This window comes from Melanotaenia boesemani, chromosome 14, assembly GCF_017639745.1.
Source record: "Melanotaenia boesemani isolate fMelBoe1 chromosome 14, fMelBoe1.pri, whole genome shotgun sequence".
NCBI classification, from domain to species: Eukaryota; Metazoa; Chordata; class Actinopteri; order Atheriniformes; family Melanotaeniidae; genus Melanotaenia; species Melanotaenia boesemani.
In genome coordinates, this window is record NC_055695.1 from 19,648,691 (window position 1) to 19,664,384 (window position 15,694).

The 15,694-nt window shown below is 37.3% G+C and overlaps 1 protein-coding gene across 2 annotated transcripts in view; it reads left to right on the forward strand.

The window, feature by feature from the left end:
- LOC121652973 (voltage-dependent R-type calcium channel subunit alpha-1E) overlaps positions 1–15,694 on the forward strand; it is a 109,458-nt gene that overhangs the window by 56,305 nt on the left and 37,459 nt on the right. For both annotated transcript variants that reach the window (XM_042006146.1, XM_042006148.1), the window contains exons 5-7: positions 8,500–8,603; positions 9,509–9,667; positions 13,573–13,763. In XM_042006146.1, coding sequence (XP_041862080.1) covers positions 8,500–8,603; positions 9,509–9,667; positions 13,573–13,763 — 454 coding nt within the window. The remainder of the gene's footprint in view (positions 1–8,499; positions 8,604–9,508; positions 9,668–13,572; positions 13,764–15,694) is intronic.

Sequence of the window (15,694 nt, forward strand, 5' to 3'; positions counted from 1 at the left end):
CTTTAGAACTTTTTATTTATTCTAATTCAGTCTTTTAGGGCGCATTCCAGCGATGGCTACAAGTGATTTTTTGGCAAGTCCAAGTCAAGTCCCAAGTCTTTGAACTCAAGTCCAAGTCAAGTTTTAAGTCACTTTTATTTGTAATGAGTAATCTGCCATGCAGTACTTGCCATCTGGTCTGCTTAGAAGACTGCATAGTAATTATCCAAGGAATTTAAAATCCGTACTTACTCTTTATCTATCAGCATTGTCTGTTACTCTTCTCAGGACAATTTCTTAGCTTTAATGAATTTATTTATTTAGCTCAGTAAATATGCTCTTAACATAACTTATCCAAGAGTTTTTATTATGAACCAAAGTCCACCTGAACCCACAGAGACATTTAAAATACTAACACTGCCGTTCATAGCATTTTTTTTTCTTAAATGTAGAGAAGAGAGTGATGCAATTGCAGGACAGTTGGTGATGCTGCGCTTAAGTGCAGGATCACCAACTGTCCTGCAGGTCTTAGATGTTTCCTTCCTGCAGCACACCTGATCCAAATGACAGCTGCAAAATCTGCAGAACAGTGGCTCAACAGGTTCACAGTTGGTGATTACTCCACTAGTGCATCATAATAATTTTTAAAGGGCTTGAAATAACTGCAAGATTAGTACAGAAAATAATAATATTAATAAAAATTTTTAAGACTGAATTAAATAAAAGAAAAACTCAATATTTTACTTAATTTAGATCCAATACTTGCAATTTCCCCCACCTCACCTGGGACATGGTTGAAGCTCTTCCGAAATGTATTGGATGCAGGTCTACTCAATATTTCTTACATTCATAAATTTACAACAGCTATACTTTTCTAACAAACAGACACAGTAAAACCGCATTGTTTACAGTGGGTATGATGCAGTTTAACATTATCATGGCAAAGTCGGTTTATTGAAACTGTTCAGTAAATGTCTCATTCTTCGTCTGAACACATTCACTGGAGCCAATCTAATGGTATAGAAGTAGTAATAAGATAGCATTTACACCACTGAGGCTTCAGGTTTGTTGCTAACATAGATGCTAACATTAGCTTTCCTAATACAGTGACCAACCTCTTCAGGTATGTTTTAGGGTGGATGAAGGGGGAGGTGGTGGATCCAGACTCCTGGATTTTTATACCACAAACATTCCAGTTTGCTGCTCTTATATTGGTCCCTTTTTATTAAGTTTTTAATACCAAAATGTTACAATGGTGCTGCAGCAACAGGGTGCTGTCAATGTTTTGATCAAGTGTGCATGGACTGGGGACGCTTCTGTGTTTGTGTGACATTACATCAGTGTTACGTCTAGGGAAATGACAGCAGACAACACAGACAGCAAACAGGAGATTCAAAGAAATTATCATGAAAAAAAAAAGATTGTTTACGAGTATCAGATAGCGAGTCTAAGTCGAGTCTCAAGTCACTGGAAATGTGACATAAGTGTGGCTCGAGTCCCAGTCCCAGACTTGCGTCTCCATCTCTTGCACATTCACACTGTCACTATTTGGTCATTCATTCATTCATTCATTCATTCATTCATTCATTTCTGTTCTGCTTAGTCCAATTAAGGATCGTGGGGAAGCTGGAGCCTATCCCAGCAATTAACAGATGATTAGCATTAACAGGGGAGAGGACTATTTGGTCCATTTTAAACAAATCCTGGTCTGCTTTCACGGTTAGTCTGGTCCATTTGGAGTAGTGAGAATGCACATTCAGAATGATGCAGACCAAAGAAGCAAACCCTGGTCCACTTGAAAACTCGGGGTCTCAGTCCACTTGCAAGTGAATTCTGGTTCATTGCAATGACAGTGAGAAAGCAAACACACCATCCAGTGAACCAAAGAGAGGAAATGGCGTATGACATGATGTACAGTAAAATGTGGACATCTCACTGCCTCTCCTGCTGCTCATACTGGACAGATTCTTGTAAAAAAAAAAAAAAAAAAAAAAACGCATTAAGTTAAACACCAGAGTAAAAACAGAAACCCCAAGAATAAATAAATTTATTATTGCTCCATTGTGTACTTGTGGGGAAGAAGCCATTTTCAACCCTGGCCAATTACTGAACCTGATTATTTTTTCTTGTTGGTCAGTGGTCCTTTAAGGCAGTATCGCCCCCTAGTGAGCACCTGCTCTTACTGTGACATAGTTGAAGCGGTTTGGTCAGCTTGAGTAAAGTTCAGTGTAAAAGCAAACCAAGCCAAATGAAGGTGCGAAAATTATCCAAATTCCCCGCCAAATCAAACCGAGTCCCTCAGACTATCCAGCTTGCACTCAGGACCACAGATTTTTCTTATTGGTAAAATAAAAAATAAATTTAGCAAAAAGACATTTGTGTTTGGTGGATGATTTCTTTGTTGGAACAATACTTCTTGGAAATAAATCCTAGCTTGTTTATCTCCTGTTTAAATGATGCCACATTTGCTGGTAAAATGCATTTGTGGAGATGAGTATGTGGGTTGTGGCTATGATAAACTTGCCAAATCCTCTACCAATTTCAAACAGCCTTTTCTCCTACTGACTTCTGTGACTGCCCCTTTATCTTTAGGCCCATTTTTACTGACGTATGCAAGATGTGGACTGGAACCTGGACATGTGGAGCAACATTATGTTCACCAATGACTATTCTGCCTATGGTTGGATCATAGGGCCAAACTTTGAAGAAGGCATGGCGAATGCTTTGCTGATTGCTGCACTGATAGCTTTTTGTGAGGGCAGTGTGACGGTGTGGAGTAGCATCTCCCTTACAGGAAAAACACTTTACTGAATTTCCTATTTGTTGAATTAACAAATTGTTAAATTTCCAATATGTCATATTTATTTAGACTTCAGTCATTCAATCCAATAAACAACAACAAACAAGGGTCAATAGCAGAATAAGCTGTTTGGCATTTTCCTCACAAATGTAACACAATGTAAAGGGGAAATTAGCAGGCTTACCAATTGTATAAGATGTATTGACAAGAAACATTGTTATAAAAAAGAAATAAATCGACCAAATGTAGTTAATTTTTGTGATAAGTTTGTTTTTTCATACCATTGAGTGATTCCTTTTGGATTATGAAACCTACCTAACAAAAACCGTAAATATATAAATATTCCTACTGGAGTGAAGAGGGAAAACTACAGAGAGAAAATAAGTTGTCTGCCAAACTGCTCCCTCCAAATGTGTTGAGCTCCCCTTGACTAATTAAAATCTGCCAGATAACCTTCACCTCCTTCATCTCTATCAAAGAGGGGATGTAAGTGTCCAGACAGCCAAAGTTCTCTTTTTTTCTAGCTGCCATAATAGGGATTACCAAACCCTTGACTTCACTGGATGTTTTTAAATGTTTTGTTGTTTGCGTTTGAAATATTTTTACCATTTAATTTTAAGGTTACTGAGGTTATCCTAGCTTGTTTATTTAGTCTTGTCTTTATTTATTCTGTGCTGTCCATGAAAACATTTTTATTTCCCTTAACAGAGAGTATTATTAGTCTACTTAGCCCTTTTAAACTATGAGGTTGATAAACATTTCAGTGTTAGGGAGTGGCAAGCAACACTTTATTTTTTTGCATGTCAGAACAAAAATTACAGCTGAGTGGAGAGCAGAGACATAGTTAGCTCATTAATTTATTTAAATTGTGATTTTGTAATGTTGACATTACAACTATACCTGGTGTATTGTGGGGTAAAATGCCGTTTCTATGTTTAGTTTAATATTTTTTTTTGTACAATTTAAAGTGTTATAACACTTAATTCATTTTACTAATATGAATTCTTGTTCAGCAAGCATGGACAACCTGCCTTTGGGTGAATTATGTCCATAATTTACAGATGCTTTAGTGGGATTGCATTGAAAACTTTCAAATGAGTAGATACAGGGATACTGAGAGAAATTAAAACTACACTACAAATAATAAGAGAACAGCTACTATGTTTGCAAACATGATACAGTTTTTTAATCAAAACAACTGTTACTTATGTTAATTTTATTAAAAGTTGTGTGATACGTGTTTGTTTTTTGTTTTCCTGTAAAAGCCAAAGGAAAGTCTCTATTTTGTGTGTGTACAGGTGTAGCAGTTGGTTGTTTTTTTTTTTGTTTTTTGTTTTTTGTTTTGTTTTTTTATTGAAGGGTCATTGCCTACTATCTGTTATAACTCTGTCTCCTCTTTCTTTTCTCTTCTTTTCTTTTCTGTTTGCTTCTCCTCTTTTTTCTGTCCAGCAGTATTATTTAAATCCTATAATTAGAAATAAATAAATAAATAATTTAAATAAAAAATGTGATTATCAAGAAGAGCCTTTTACACATAAGGTTCCTCTTGGCACACACAAAAAAGCAGATCTTAAATTTAGCTCTTTGATGTCTTTCTGAACTAAATCATCTTAATGAAAGTGAAAACATTTTCTAACCATCATTCAACATTAACAGTGAGTCAGCAAATTTCAGATTGTCTTTATCAACCTATTGTTTATTGGTTGTGGGCTAGTCTGATACTTTTGGGTCAAAATGTGTTAGAGGCACATTCTGTGTAGGTGTTTTTGGATAGTATACAGAAATAAACACTTTTGAGGGCTGTTGGGTTTTTTATGGGTTTTCTCAGTTACGGAACCCTATGCCTTGGCAGAGGTCTGCACTTGAGTGTTTTTAGTTCAGTTTTTTTATTCTTTTAAAGTTTGTTTTTAATTTACTTTTTAATGCTTCTTTTGCACCCCGCTTTGTTTTATGTAAAGCATTTTGAATTGTCTAGTACATAAAATGTGCTATACAAATAAACCTGCCTTGCCTTAAAGTTTTAATACAGCTGAGCTGTTTCATATAATTTTCTAGTCCTTGCCAAACTTTTTGTTGACTTTCTCATCATGGTTAATGTGTTTTTGCTTCATTTGATTTATTTTCTGGGCCAGATGATGTGGCTCAGGCATCTGGTTAGGATGCCTCCTGGACGCCTCCCTGGTGAGGTGTTCCAGCATGTGCCACCAGGAGGAGACCCCGGGGAAGACCCAGGACACGCTGGAGGGACTATAACTCTCAGCTGGCCTGGGAATGCCTCGGGATCCCCCCGGACGAGATGCCGAATTCGGCCAGGGATAGGCAAGTCTGGGCTTCCCTGCTAAGGCAACTGCCCCTGCGACCCGACCCCAGATGAGCAGTAGAAAATGGATAGATGGATGATTTATTTCTGTTCTAGTTTGTTCCTTACTTTCTGTTATTTTCTTTTTTTAAGCCTTTGTGCTTGTGTAGCCCTTTTTGTTATCTTTAAGTCCTGTGTCTTCACCCTGCATTTGGGTCCTTATCCTATCCTGACAGTAAATTAAAAGCACGAACCATACAGCACATTAATAATAACAGAAGATAACAACTGTTGACATGTGCTCTCAATTATTGTTTTGTGTTTTTGTAAACTTCATATTTGTACTTTTATATGCTGACTGAAGTGATTTGTTTGTGAAATTAGTTATCGTCCTTTACGCTACAAGTCTTGACTCATAACACGGAACCGTTGTGAAGTTTCAACCTGTCAACAACAACAGGAAGAATGACAATGACACTCTGGCAGAAAACAAACAAAACCTAGGGACGTATACGCAGAGGAAAACTGACTAAATGAGGAGCAGGTGGAGAAAATTAGCAAATGAACAGGAACAGGAAGTTAAGATAATGACATGGGGTAGAATCTACTAAATAAGACACAAAAAAAACAAAACAAGACTCAAAGACAATCAAGAATAGAAAAGCAAAATCCCATAAGCCATGACATCTGGAGGTAATTTTTTGAATTTTTTTTCTATTTCAAGTGTTTTTATTTTTTATTTAACTGGTGCATAGCAATACATTGTGGCATACAGTTCTTATTTTTCTGATGTATAAAAACTTGTGTGCATTTTAGCATAAAAGAATAGATGTAATGTAGTTAAGTGTAGCATCTTTTGAATTTTGAGACTATTTCAGACTTTAGACCTGGAATCTCCAACTTTGGTCCTCGTGAGCTACTGACCTGAAGGTTTTAGTTATTTTTCTGCTACAACTTTTGACAGGCTTGTGCAGAACCTTATATCCCAGTGAGCTGTGTTGCAGTCATGAAAGACCCAAAAGCTGCAGGAATGAAGCTCTCAAGGGCCGCAGCTGGAGATCCCTGCTGTAGATTGTGTCAGATTTTTTGCTAGGCTTATTATAACTCAGTCACAATAAGATATGTAGCTATTTGTGTTATTGATGATCATTCACTGCACACTTCATACATTGTAGTATAAAAGCTCTCTGGCTAGGACATGCAAAGAGAAACATCATGTGCCTATGCTATTCTATTCTATTCTATTCTATTCTATAATGCTTGTGTGTGTTTTATTCTCGTATCTGTAATGATGTCATCTGTAGGTGTTAGGCAGCATTAGAGGTAGTGATTGAAAAAAAGAATAGAAGTAAAAAAAGACCAAAAAAAAAAGAAAGAAGCAGAAAGTTAGGGAACTGATTCTCACTAGGATGGAAAGAAGTGGGGAAGATCCAAAAGAAAGAAGTTAAGGGTGTTAGACCCACAAGGATAATTATATTTCTATATTTGCATTGATGATGATGTGCTATTTTAATCTTTGTCCCATGTCTCCTGATTCTTCCCCCCCTTCATCTTGCTGTTCCTTCTCTTAATTAAAACAGATTATGCTCTTTGTCTGCTAACACTACAGACAGGACTAATTCTTAGCACTCTGTCAAAGAAATGTAATTGGGGGTGTGGTGCTACAATATGTTATAATCAAGTGTGCAACCCCTGTAGAGCATATTAAAGTACATAAAGATGGTGTGAGTCATGTTTTATGATGTCCTTACATCGTCCTGTATCTTTCACATGCCTGTTGTCAAAAAGAAATCAAAACAGAATTCTTTTTTTTTCTTAATATATATTGGCTTGTTTTGAACATGGTACAAGCAACAGGTGTCTAGAAACCTGTGACAGGGGGGCTTTTGAATCACTATTGCATCACTGCTTTTTCAACAATGCTTTGCAACTGGTTGGTAATTTAAAACACCAACAGTATCAGATTAAATATGGTCCACATTTTTTTTTTTTTTGTATCGGATTTTACTTTCTCTACAGTCATGTTGCAAGTAATCTGAAGACTCAAGTAAAAGACAGTGAGACAAGCCTGTCAGGCTGGTTCCAAGTGATTTTATCGCAAAAGAGTGAGTGGTAGGCTTTTAGGTGGCAGGGGTTTGTTGCAGGGGATCAGGCTCTGAATCCACAGTGGAAATGGAGGCAGACAGAGATTTTAGTTTGCAGAGGAGTTTTTTTCTTTGTATTTGTGAATGCAATGAAACACTGTTTTTGTTGACAATGACTTTCATTAGTTCTCCTGATTCCAAGTTGTGATTCCCCCTAAAGGGCAATGACAACCCAATCACTGATATTCAAAGCACATTTTCTGCCTTGTTTAGAAGTACAATTTATTAACTCATCTTAACTGGTAAGTTGAAAAGATTTCTCTTAAATCGTAAAATGATGATGTTTAGATGTGTCCAAACTTTTGACTAGTACTGTATGTATAAACCAAGCACAAAAAGCAAGGAAATGTTTGTTTGGTCATTTGTTTCTTCCCTTTAATAAAACCAGTTGGTATTGTATTATACATCATTGCAAAACCTGTTCCAATAGTCACATTTAGAACGGTATAACTTGTAGGAATCATATTTCTGAGAAATGATCAACACAGCAAAAAATTTAGGTAGTGTACTCAAAATACAGTATATTTCAAAATCCGTCCATAAGCATCCACGTGAAAGGGGAATAAATGTGTGTTCCTGTCAGTAGAAAATAGCAAAACAGTAAAAGAATCAGAGGTGAAGCATAATTGGGGAATGAGTTAAAAAAAGGTAGCCAAAGGGAGAAGGGAAGGAAGGGATGGATGAAGAGAAATAAATGAGAATATAGAGGAAAAGGGTCCAGGAGGGCAGACTAATGAGGGACCATGGGGGAGATCAACAGATACTGTTTTCTTCTCCCATCACTCTGCAAACAGAAGGCCACAGAGGTGTGTTGAAAGAGCAAAGAGCAGGGAGACAAACCAAGGCAAGCAAAGTGAAAATAGAACTTTTAAAGGATTCTGGCTTTGTGCAGCCAATAAATCTGTGTTTGTTTGAAGTGTCCGTGAGCTTTCTCCAGCCTAAGAGTGTCCTGTCCTCCCTTGATGGAGCTGCTTTCTTTGTTCTCCTTCTAAATAGCAGTTGTCACAGCCATCCTCCCACACACAGGGAAACAGCCAAAAGTACCCAAAAATCCTTGTTGTTTCTCTGTGTTCTTCGCCTGCTGGAGACCTTCACGTCATCACATTCAATATCTAAGCTCTGCAGCCGTCTTTCAATAGTGTGTGTGGCATATGTGCGAATCTACTTGTTGACACATTTCCACGCAGCTTACAAAGCTTGAAATTGTGGAATTCATGCAATAATCCTGTTCTGTGTCCCTTTCTTATGTTTGTGTGGGTTTACATATGCACATTTAGGATCCTGGCTGCAGCAGGGGCACATATGAACATTTCAGTGGACTTGAGGACTCTGAGGGCTGTTAGAGTACTACGACCCCTCAAACTGGTCTCAGGCATCCCCAGTGAGTATCATATATTCTACTGTCCCATTCTCTTTTATGTGTGTTTGTAAACTTGCTCTGCATATAACAGAGGACTCAGCTTAACAAAATGGCAGAAAGCACCATGACGTATTCTGTCACCCTCACTAATATATGACTATGAAGTTAGTTGTTGTTTTCATGACTAGAGACTGAACTAGATGATGCTATTGTAATCTTCCATTTTCACTTTCATTTTTACATTGTCATCTTAACATCATCACCTTCGGGCTTCTGTTTAAAATTGATCCCAATTTCCACCAGTGCATGTGTGTAGTGATCTGGCTGTGCTGCGGCTTCGTTCCGACCTCCACGGTGGGTCAATTCACACCGGGAGCGTGTTAGGTGTGGAGCACCTGCGAGTGCAATCCGCCTATCTGGATCCGCAAGATCACAAATTCACAGGAGAACTGGAGAATCTTGTGATTCTCCAATTCCAGGACAAACATCTCAGCATCCATGATGAAAAACTACAGTAAAACACTGAGACACCTTGACCAATTAATGACGTAATGTTTACATGCACAAATCTGCACAGGAGCTTTTATTTTGAAATTTACTGGAAGCTTTTACACTGCTCCTATATGTGGTTTCCTGTCTGGCCCTATCTGAACTGCTGAACTTAACGTGTTCTGGATGCTTGCTTCATCAAAAATTGACTCGGCATGTATGTTTAGCAGAAAGCTGCGACAAGGTGCTTCTGACACACCGCAGCACGCCCAGTGTGAACAACCCGTTGACTAAAACAGCCATGAAGAGATGCGCAGCCATAACGTGGTGCACACGCACCCAGTGGAAATTGGTCTTGACACCTTTTCTCTGATTTTGACCTTTTGGAAACATGCTTTCACATTCACTGAGCTGGTCACTGTGTGCTCTATGTCCAGGTCTGCAGATAGTCCTGAAATCTATAATGAAGGCCATGATTCCTCTGCTGCAGATTGGTCTGCTACTGTTTTTTGCAATCCTAATGTTTGCCATCATTGGTCTGGAGTTTTACAGTGGCAAACTGCACAAGACCTGCACACCACAGGATGGAATACTGGGTAAAAATATATTCAGTGTTTCTTATTACATTATGTGTATGCATTGTCTAAAAATGACATTTGTCAAAGGGTATGTATGTAAATTTAGCTTTGGATGTTGGATAATTTTGGTTTGCATACACTCATCATGGATATAAATGTCACAACAGTGTTGGACTCTGTTTTCTTTTAAGTGTTCTTTTTCTATTGCAATGTAAAATATGTATCTTTAATTAGAAAAAAAACCAACAAAAAAAAACTTTATAAACAACTTTTTATAACTTTCATTTTCTGAAATCATCACAGGGTCAACATGTATTTGCTCAGTATGATGACAAATTCCCAAGGAGATTATTGCAGATTTGACAGTGAAGATCACGGTTAGTCACTCACTGTCAATGAATAAGAACACTACCCAAGATTATCACCTCAAACATCTGTATAAACACATTTGTCATGGTTTGGAAGAAGGCCCTATGTGTCACCCTCAACTAAGAGGAGGTTGGTTTGAATGGTCATAACAGTCCAGCAAACTCAAAGACAAAGGTACGCCATATACTCAAAGCTGCTGGAACACCAGAGCTACAAAAAAGTGAGTTTTAAATACCAACTGAGTGGGTTGGACTGCACAAGGTGTATAGAATCATAAAGGAAAATTATCTCAGAATACACATCACAGCTGGTTGTGGAATGGGTGAAGAAACCAACAATTGGGAATATTAAACATGTTTAATATTTCAGAACTGATTTCTGAGGAACGCAGAAGGCTCGTGCATTCTGATTGCGTGGATGGTGACGTGAGACGGAATGTAGCCAATCAGAGAGCAAGATGGCTGGAGAACAAGCAGTAAATAAAGTCTGTGTTCACACCGTCAGCAGTCTGTTAACAATAGTCCCAAGACCATCGTCATTCCCTCGTCTTATATATCCTCTTCCATGCTGTGTGTTGCGTTTTCTGATTGTTGCTATGTTTCTTCTTCTACATTTCGATGTTTGTCCTGTTCGGAGGACTAGATTGCAGATGAGTTACAAGACAGCATTGTCGTGTGTGTTGTTCTGCGATTACATTTTCAGAGCACACCAAACACAGTACGATCAAAAGTGATTTTTTTTATCTTCACGTGTGAGGTCTTGACCAGATAAAAATTCTCATAAGATTAAAAAAATAGTTTTGTGTGTACCAGGTTTTATACCTGGTTCTCAGGTGCTGATTGCCACACCGGTTCCTTGTTTGCCGTTAGTTCCTCAGTATCTAATCTGCCTGGTTTCCATGGTTCTCTTCGAGTTTATTATTTGTTACTACTGTGTTGCTGTTGTAGCCTGTTTTATCATTTTGAAAGTCAGTCAGCCAGTTATTCGAAGATTTTTGCCTCAGTTTCGTACTTTGTGAATCCTGCCCTGGCAGCACCTTTTGTTTGTTTAACAAAAAAGATTCTTCATTTAATTCTGCCAGCCTCCCTTCCAACTCAATTTTCTGCGTTTGGGTTTTCTTCTTTCTCCTTTCTTGTTTTAAAAACAACAGATTTCTGCAGAGAAGATTAATCAAAACAAACTTTTTGATCAAAAAAGCTTTTGATCAAAGTACAACCCGCCTGGGAAAATGCTACCTAATCAAATATTTGGTGTGCTATTTTAATAATTTTGATGACTTCATGTTGAACAAGTTCTGATTTCAGAAAATGTGCAATCTGCTCATGAGAAAGAACTCTACAGAAGTAATTACAAGCCCAGTTTTATTGTGTTATTAGATTATACACACAATCAGTAAATGGGTAGATGTGTTAAAACTTTTTAACTGTTTAACATGTCTTTACATAAGGAAGGGGAGTTATTCATTTGAGATGTTACCCAATACAGGCAACTTTTTCTGATTGTTGTATAAGCATTTAGTAATCTTCAGTCAAGATGTAAGAATTGTGCAGCAGAAAACTTAATGGGTCTCATTCACCAACTGCTCTTACAAGCAAATTTGCTCTCAAGTCTTTCTTACAAACTTTACAAAGATTGTGGCATTCACGAAAATCTTGAGGTGCGGTACCAGGAGTACTCCTACGAATATTTGAGTGCCAGCATGTTTAAACAAAATCAAAACAAATCAATTTTGTATTGTCTTTTGCTGTTCTGTTCATTAGAATACAATAATAAAGCTACAGTAATGTTCTTGTCAGGGTTTTAAACTAACTTTTGGTAATATACAAAGTATTTTGTTATTTCAAAATAAAAAGCAGGACAGCACTTTCCCCAAATAAACTCTTTTTCTTTTATTTAATTCATTCAAGACCAAATCAGTCAAGACAAAATTTAATCCTATTTCTGGTCTTTTTAACAACATCGGTGCAATAAACTCCACACATGTGCATTAAAGCAACCTCGCCAGATCCATCCCTCAGCTGCAACAGTAACCCTGCACAAATGTCCAGGTCACCTGTGACTTCCTGTTCCACTTGCTGAATGTGGTCTTTAATAATTAAAACTGACCACAATGGTGTGTTTTTATTTTAATTATTTGTTTTATTAGGAAATCAAGTTTATGCTCTGACTGCCTGATGAATAACGCTACTAACCAACTATCAGACTCGCCAGAAGGTTTAATTTCATCAGATGCACCACTCACTTCATCACCGCACCGCATCCTATAAAAAGATGTCACTGCAGGTTGCTTCACAAACTGTAGAAGGTACAGTAGGTATGAAATGAAAATGTATTCTACATTGTACCCCTTTTTTCTTTAGCCATGACACCATATTCGTCCTGACACACTTAAGGAACCAGACTGCTGCCCAAGTTGCGTTTAGTTAATTTAAAGCTCACTGTGTGATTATTTATAAGTACTTGTACCTTTTTAAAAATTAGGACAAACAGGTTTCAGTGCACATCTTTCTTGTTTTTATTAATTACTATGGCATTCTGTTAGTTTTTTTTCCTCGTCTGACCCACCGCTGTCTGTATCTGTTTGCACACAGCCCATAAGTCTTTTATGGGCATTCTTTGGGTATTTACCTATGCAAAGTAAGGTCACCTAGTCCGTCCTTTCAACTTCTGGAGAGATTGGTATTTGCCAGTTTAAGAGGAAAGATGCAAACAATTTTACGAAGGCTTTGTGAATCTAAAGGAGTTTTTTTTTTTAGACTTCATTATTACAACTTAATTACAAATTTAAAATGATTCATAAGAAGACGTTGATGGAAAAGGCCCCAAAGTTCTGGCAGACTGCTGATATGCATGAAACATTCTGCAGAACAGGAGTCAAATCATTGTTAATAACACATTAATGTGGAGACATAATATTGTATTTTAAACATTTTTGTAACACAAACTGAGTCACAGAAATTGCCAAAAGTAACCAAGTTCCTCCTCTTGCTATTTATTATAAGTATATTTGTGTGTGTGTGTTTTTAGCTGTCATGAATATTAACATAGCTTTTTAAACTACTGTTCTACTGTATTGTCATAAACATAAATGTGTACACACATGCATTTAAACACAAGGCATCCCAGGCTGCACCTGGAGGCTTGATCAAACCTAACTGGCCGTGCTGTCCTGTATAATTAAAACCAACAATGCTGTGCACAACAATGGCTCATTGTTCATTCATAGCTGTCATTAACCTCCAAGCTCACCCCGTTTCACTTAACCTGAACAGACAATTAGATAACACAGACAGAGTGAAGGCAGTATTTTCTGTCATCAGATGGTCACATTAGTCCTTGGACAACAGACACCACTGCTTAGCTAAATCGCTTTAGACGTTGTAGCCTAAATGGAGTCTAGATGAAGCCTTAAAACAATAAAATAAAAAGAGAAAAGGCTGTATTCCCTCTGCAATTTATCATTTTATTGGAGACATGAAGCAATGAATGTGATTGTAATCTTTAGTCTTATGTTTGTGGTGTAAGACTTAGTATTTCTGCACTTTTTTGTTCAGAAAACGAGACGGTGGACTCTTCTGAGTATGAGTTTCCATGTGGTGTGCGTCAGTGTCCAGCCAAATACAACTGCAACGGAACCTGGATTGGCCCTAATGATGGCATCACCCAGTTTGACAACATCCTGTTTGCTGTTCTCACTGTCTTCCAGTGTATCACCATGGAGGGATGGACCACTGTACTCTACAATGTAAGATAGCTTTTTGGTTGGTTTGTTTTTTTGTTGGTTTATTTTTTTGTTGTTTACTTAATATCTTTTTATGCATAGCTGTGCTTAAAAAAATTAAAAAAAACAAGACTCCTGATGGCCAGGTAGTTTTGGTTGCTGAGTGTATGCAACCCTGTCTCATTTGTCTTGGTTAATCTGCCCGTGAATGGACTGAAAGAGGAAGGAAGTTGATTTTGGATCTGTAACTGTAACAAGTGCCATGTGGAATCTTGCTTTACCACAGACATGTAATCAAAAATGTAAATATTCATAGTTCTCTTTTCTATATGAATATGGACTGGTTAAGTAATTGGAATTTTTTGCTTTTCACACATTCCAAATTTAAGATCAACATTTTCTCTATAATTTCATGTATGCCTACTTAAATTCAATTTGTGGTTAGAAGTTGAAGGAGGACATGAATGCAGGCTAAAAGATGAGAGTCAGATGGATGAGAAATTAATATTTGTTACTAAACCACAACTAAAAGTGCTGCTATGTCAAACTGCAATGAATGCAATGCTTTGAAAAAAAGAAGCCTGGTTTTATATATATACCGATAGAAGTTATGATAGATGCAGTTTAAGAAAATGGCAATCAGTGACTAAACCCAGGTATGAGAGGACAGGAAGCAAAACTAAAAATATACAGTAGAGAAGAAATCATTAGGAAATAAGAAAAAGTAAGAATGTGGGAATCCGAAAGGCAAAACCAAACAAAGACACAAAAACAAGGAACACAAGACCCATAGACCATGATATAAGGAATACAACAAAAACCCATAAAATGTGAGAGAATATTGTTTGTCACAAGTCAAGGAAGCTGGAAATCTATGCTCTATTAGTGTTCTGCTAAAATGCATCAGCCATAAATGTATACAACAAACATTATAGTACAGTGCTCCTCTCAGAGTCAGTAATAATGTCAGTTCCTGCTGTAGAGTAACAGGCAAAGATGAGCTGCTGTAGTGTGCTTCATAATCAGCCAGAAGAAAAGGAGCAGGCAGATGCACATTATGCACTGTAGACACAGAGCAAATTTAGTAAATTTAGTAAAGTAAATTTATTGTATTAAAAACCTTAAACGTTTGGGTCTCTTTTGGGGGTTATGCAAAAAAAAAATTTTTATTTTGTTGTTATTTTTTGTCAGAATGATAGCTTAATTGCTGTCCAGTTAAATAAAACTGCCTCTGGAGCCAGTTTGATGTAGAAAATTATGTATTAATGTGAATACTCATAATATTAATGATGTGGCTCATTTTTATGTAATTTCTCAAGTTGTTTCGTAACATTAAACCTTGTTGTATGATTTGCTCCTTTGTTTCTTCGTTCGTTGCCATACTTAAGTTATGTACATGTCACTATCACTGCTAACTGCTTGTGCCTTTGCACTGGATTGTTGTCTGTGGTAAGAGTGAGATGGTGTTCAAATTCAAAACAAAAAATAAATAAATAAAAATAAGTCCTTACCAAACATCAGGGGCCGGTTGTTCAAAAAATTTAATGCGGATAAAAGCTATCCGGATTTGGGAATTCCATTTTTCAGAATGGAGGATCACGTAATCCATCTTACTTTTATCCCGGTTGTTCAAAGCAACATTGGATTGGATCACCCTGATTCAGAGTCACGTTTTTCAGGATTACCAAATCCGGATAACCAGCGTTTAGAAACAATGTGGGCTCCCGGCTATGTGAAGAACAACAGATAGAAGAGCCAGTATGGGGTTCAATGTCCCTCTCCGTGACAATGTTAATTACACACCGGAGCCCCACGGTGAGGAACCGGACCAACCTTTGGTCTTCTGTCAGAATGAGGGACTGATTGGACGTGTAGTGAGGGATGCAATTATTAGACATTGTTCATGACATGTTCTTCCCTGAATATGCAGCGATGAATGACAGGAACATGGATTA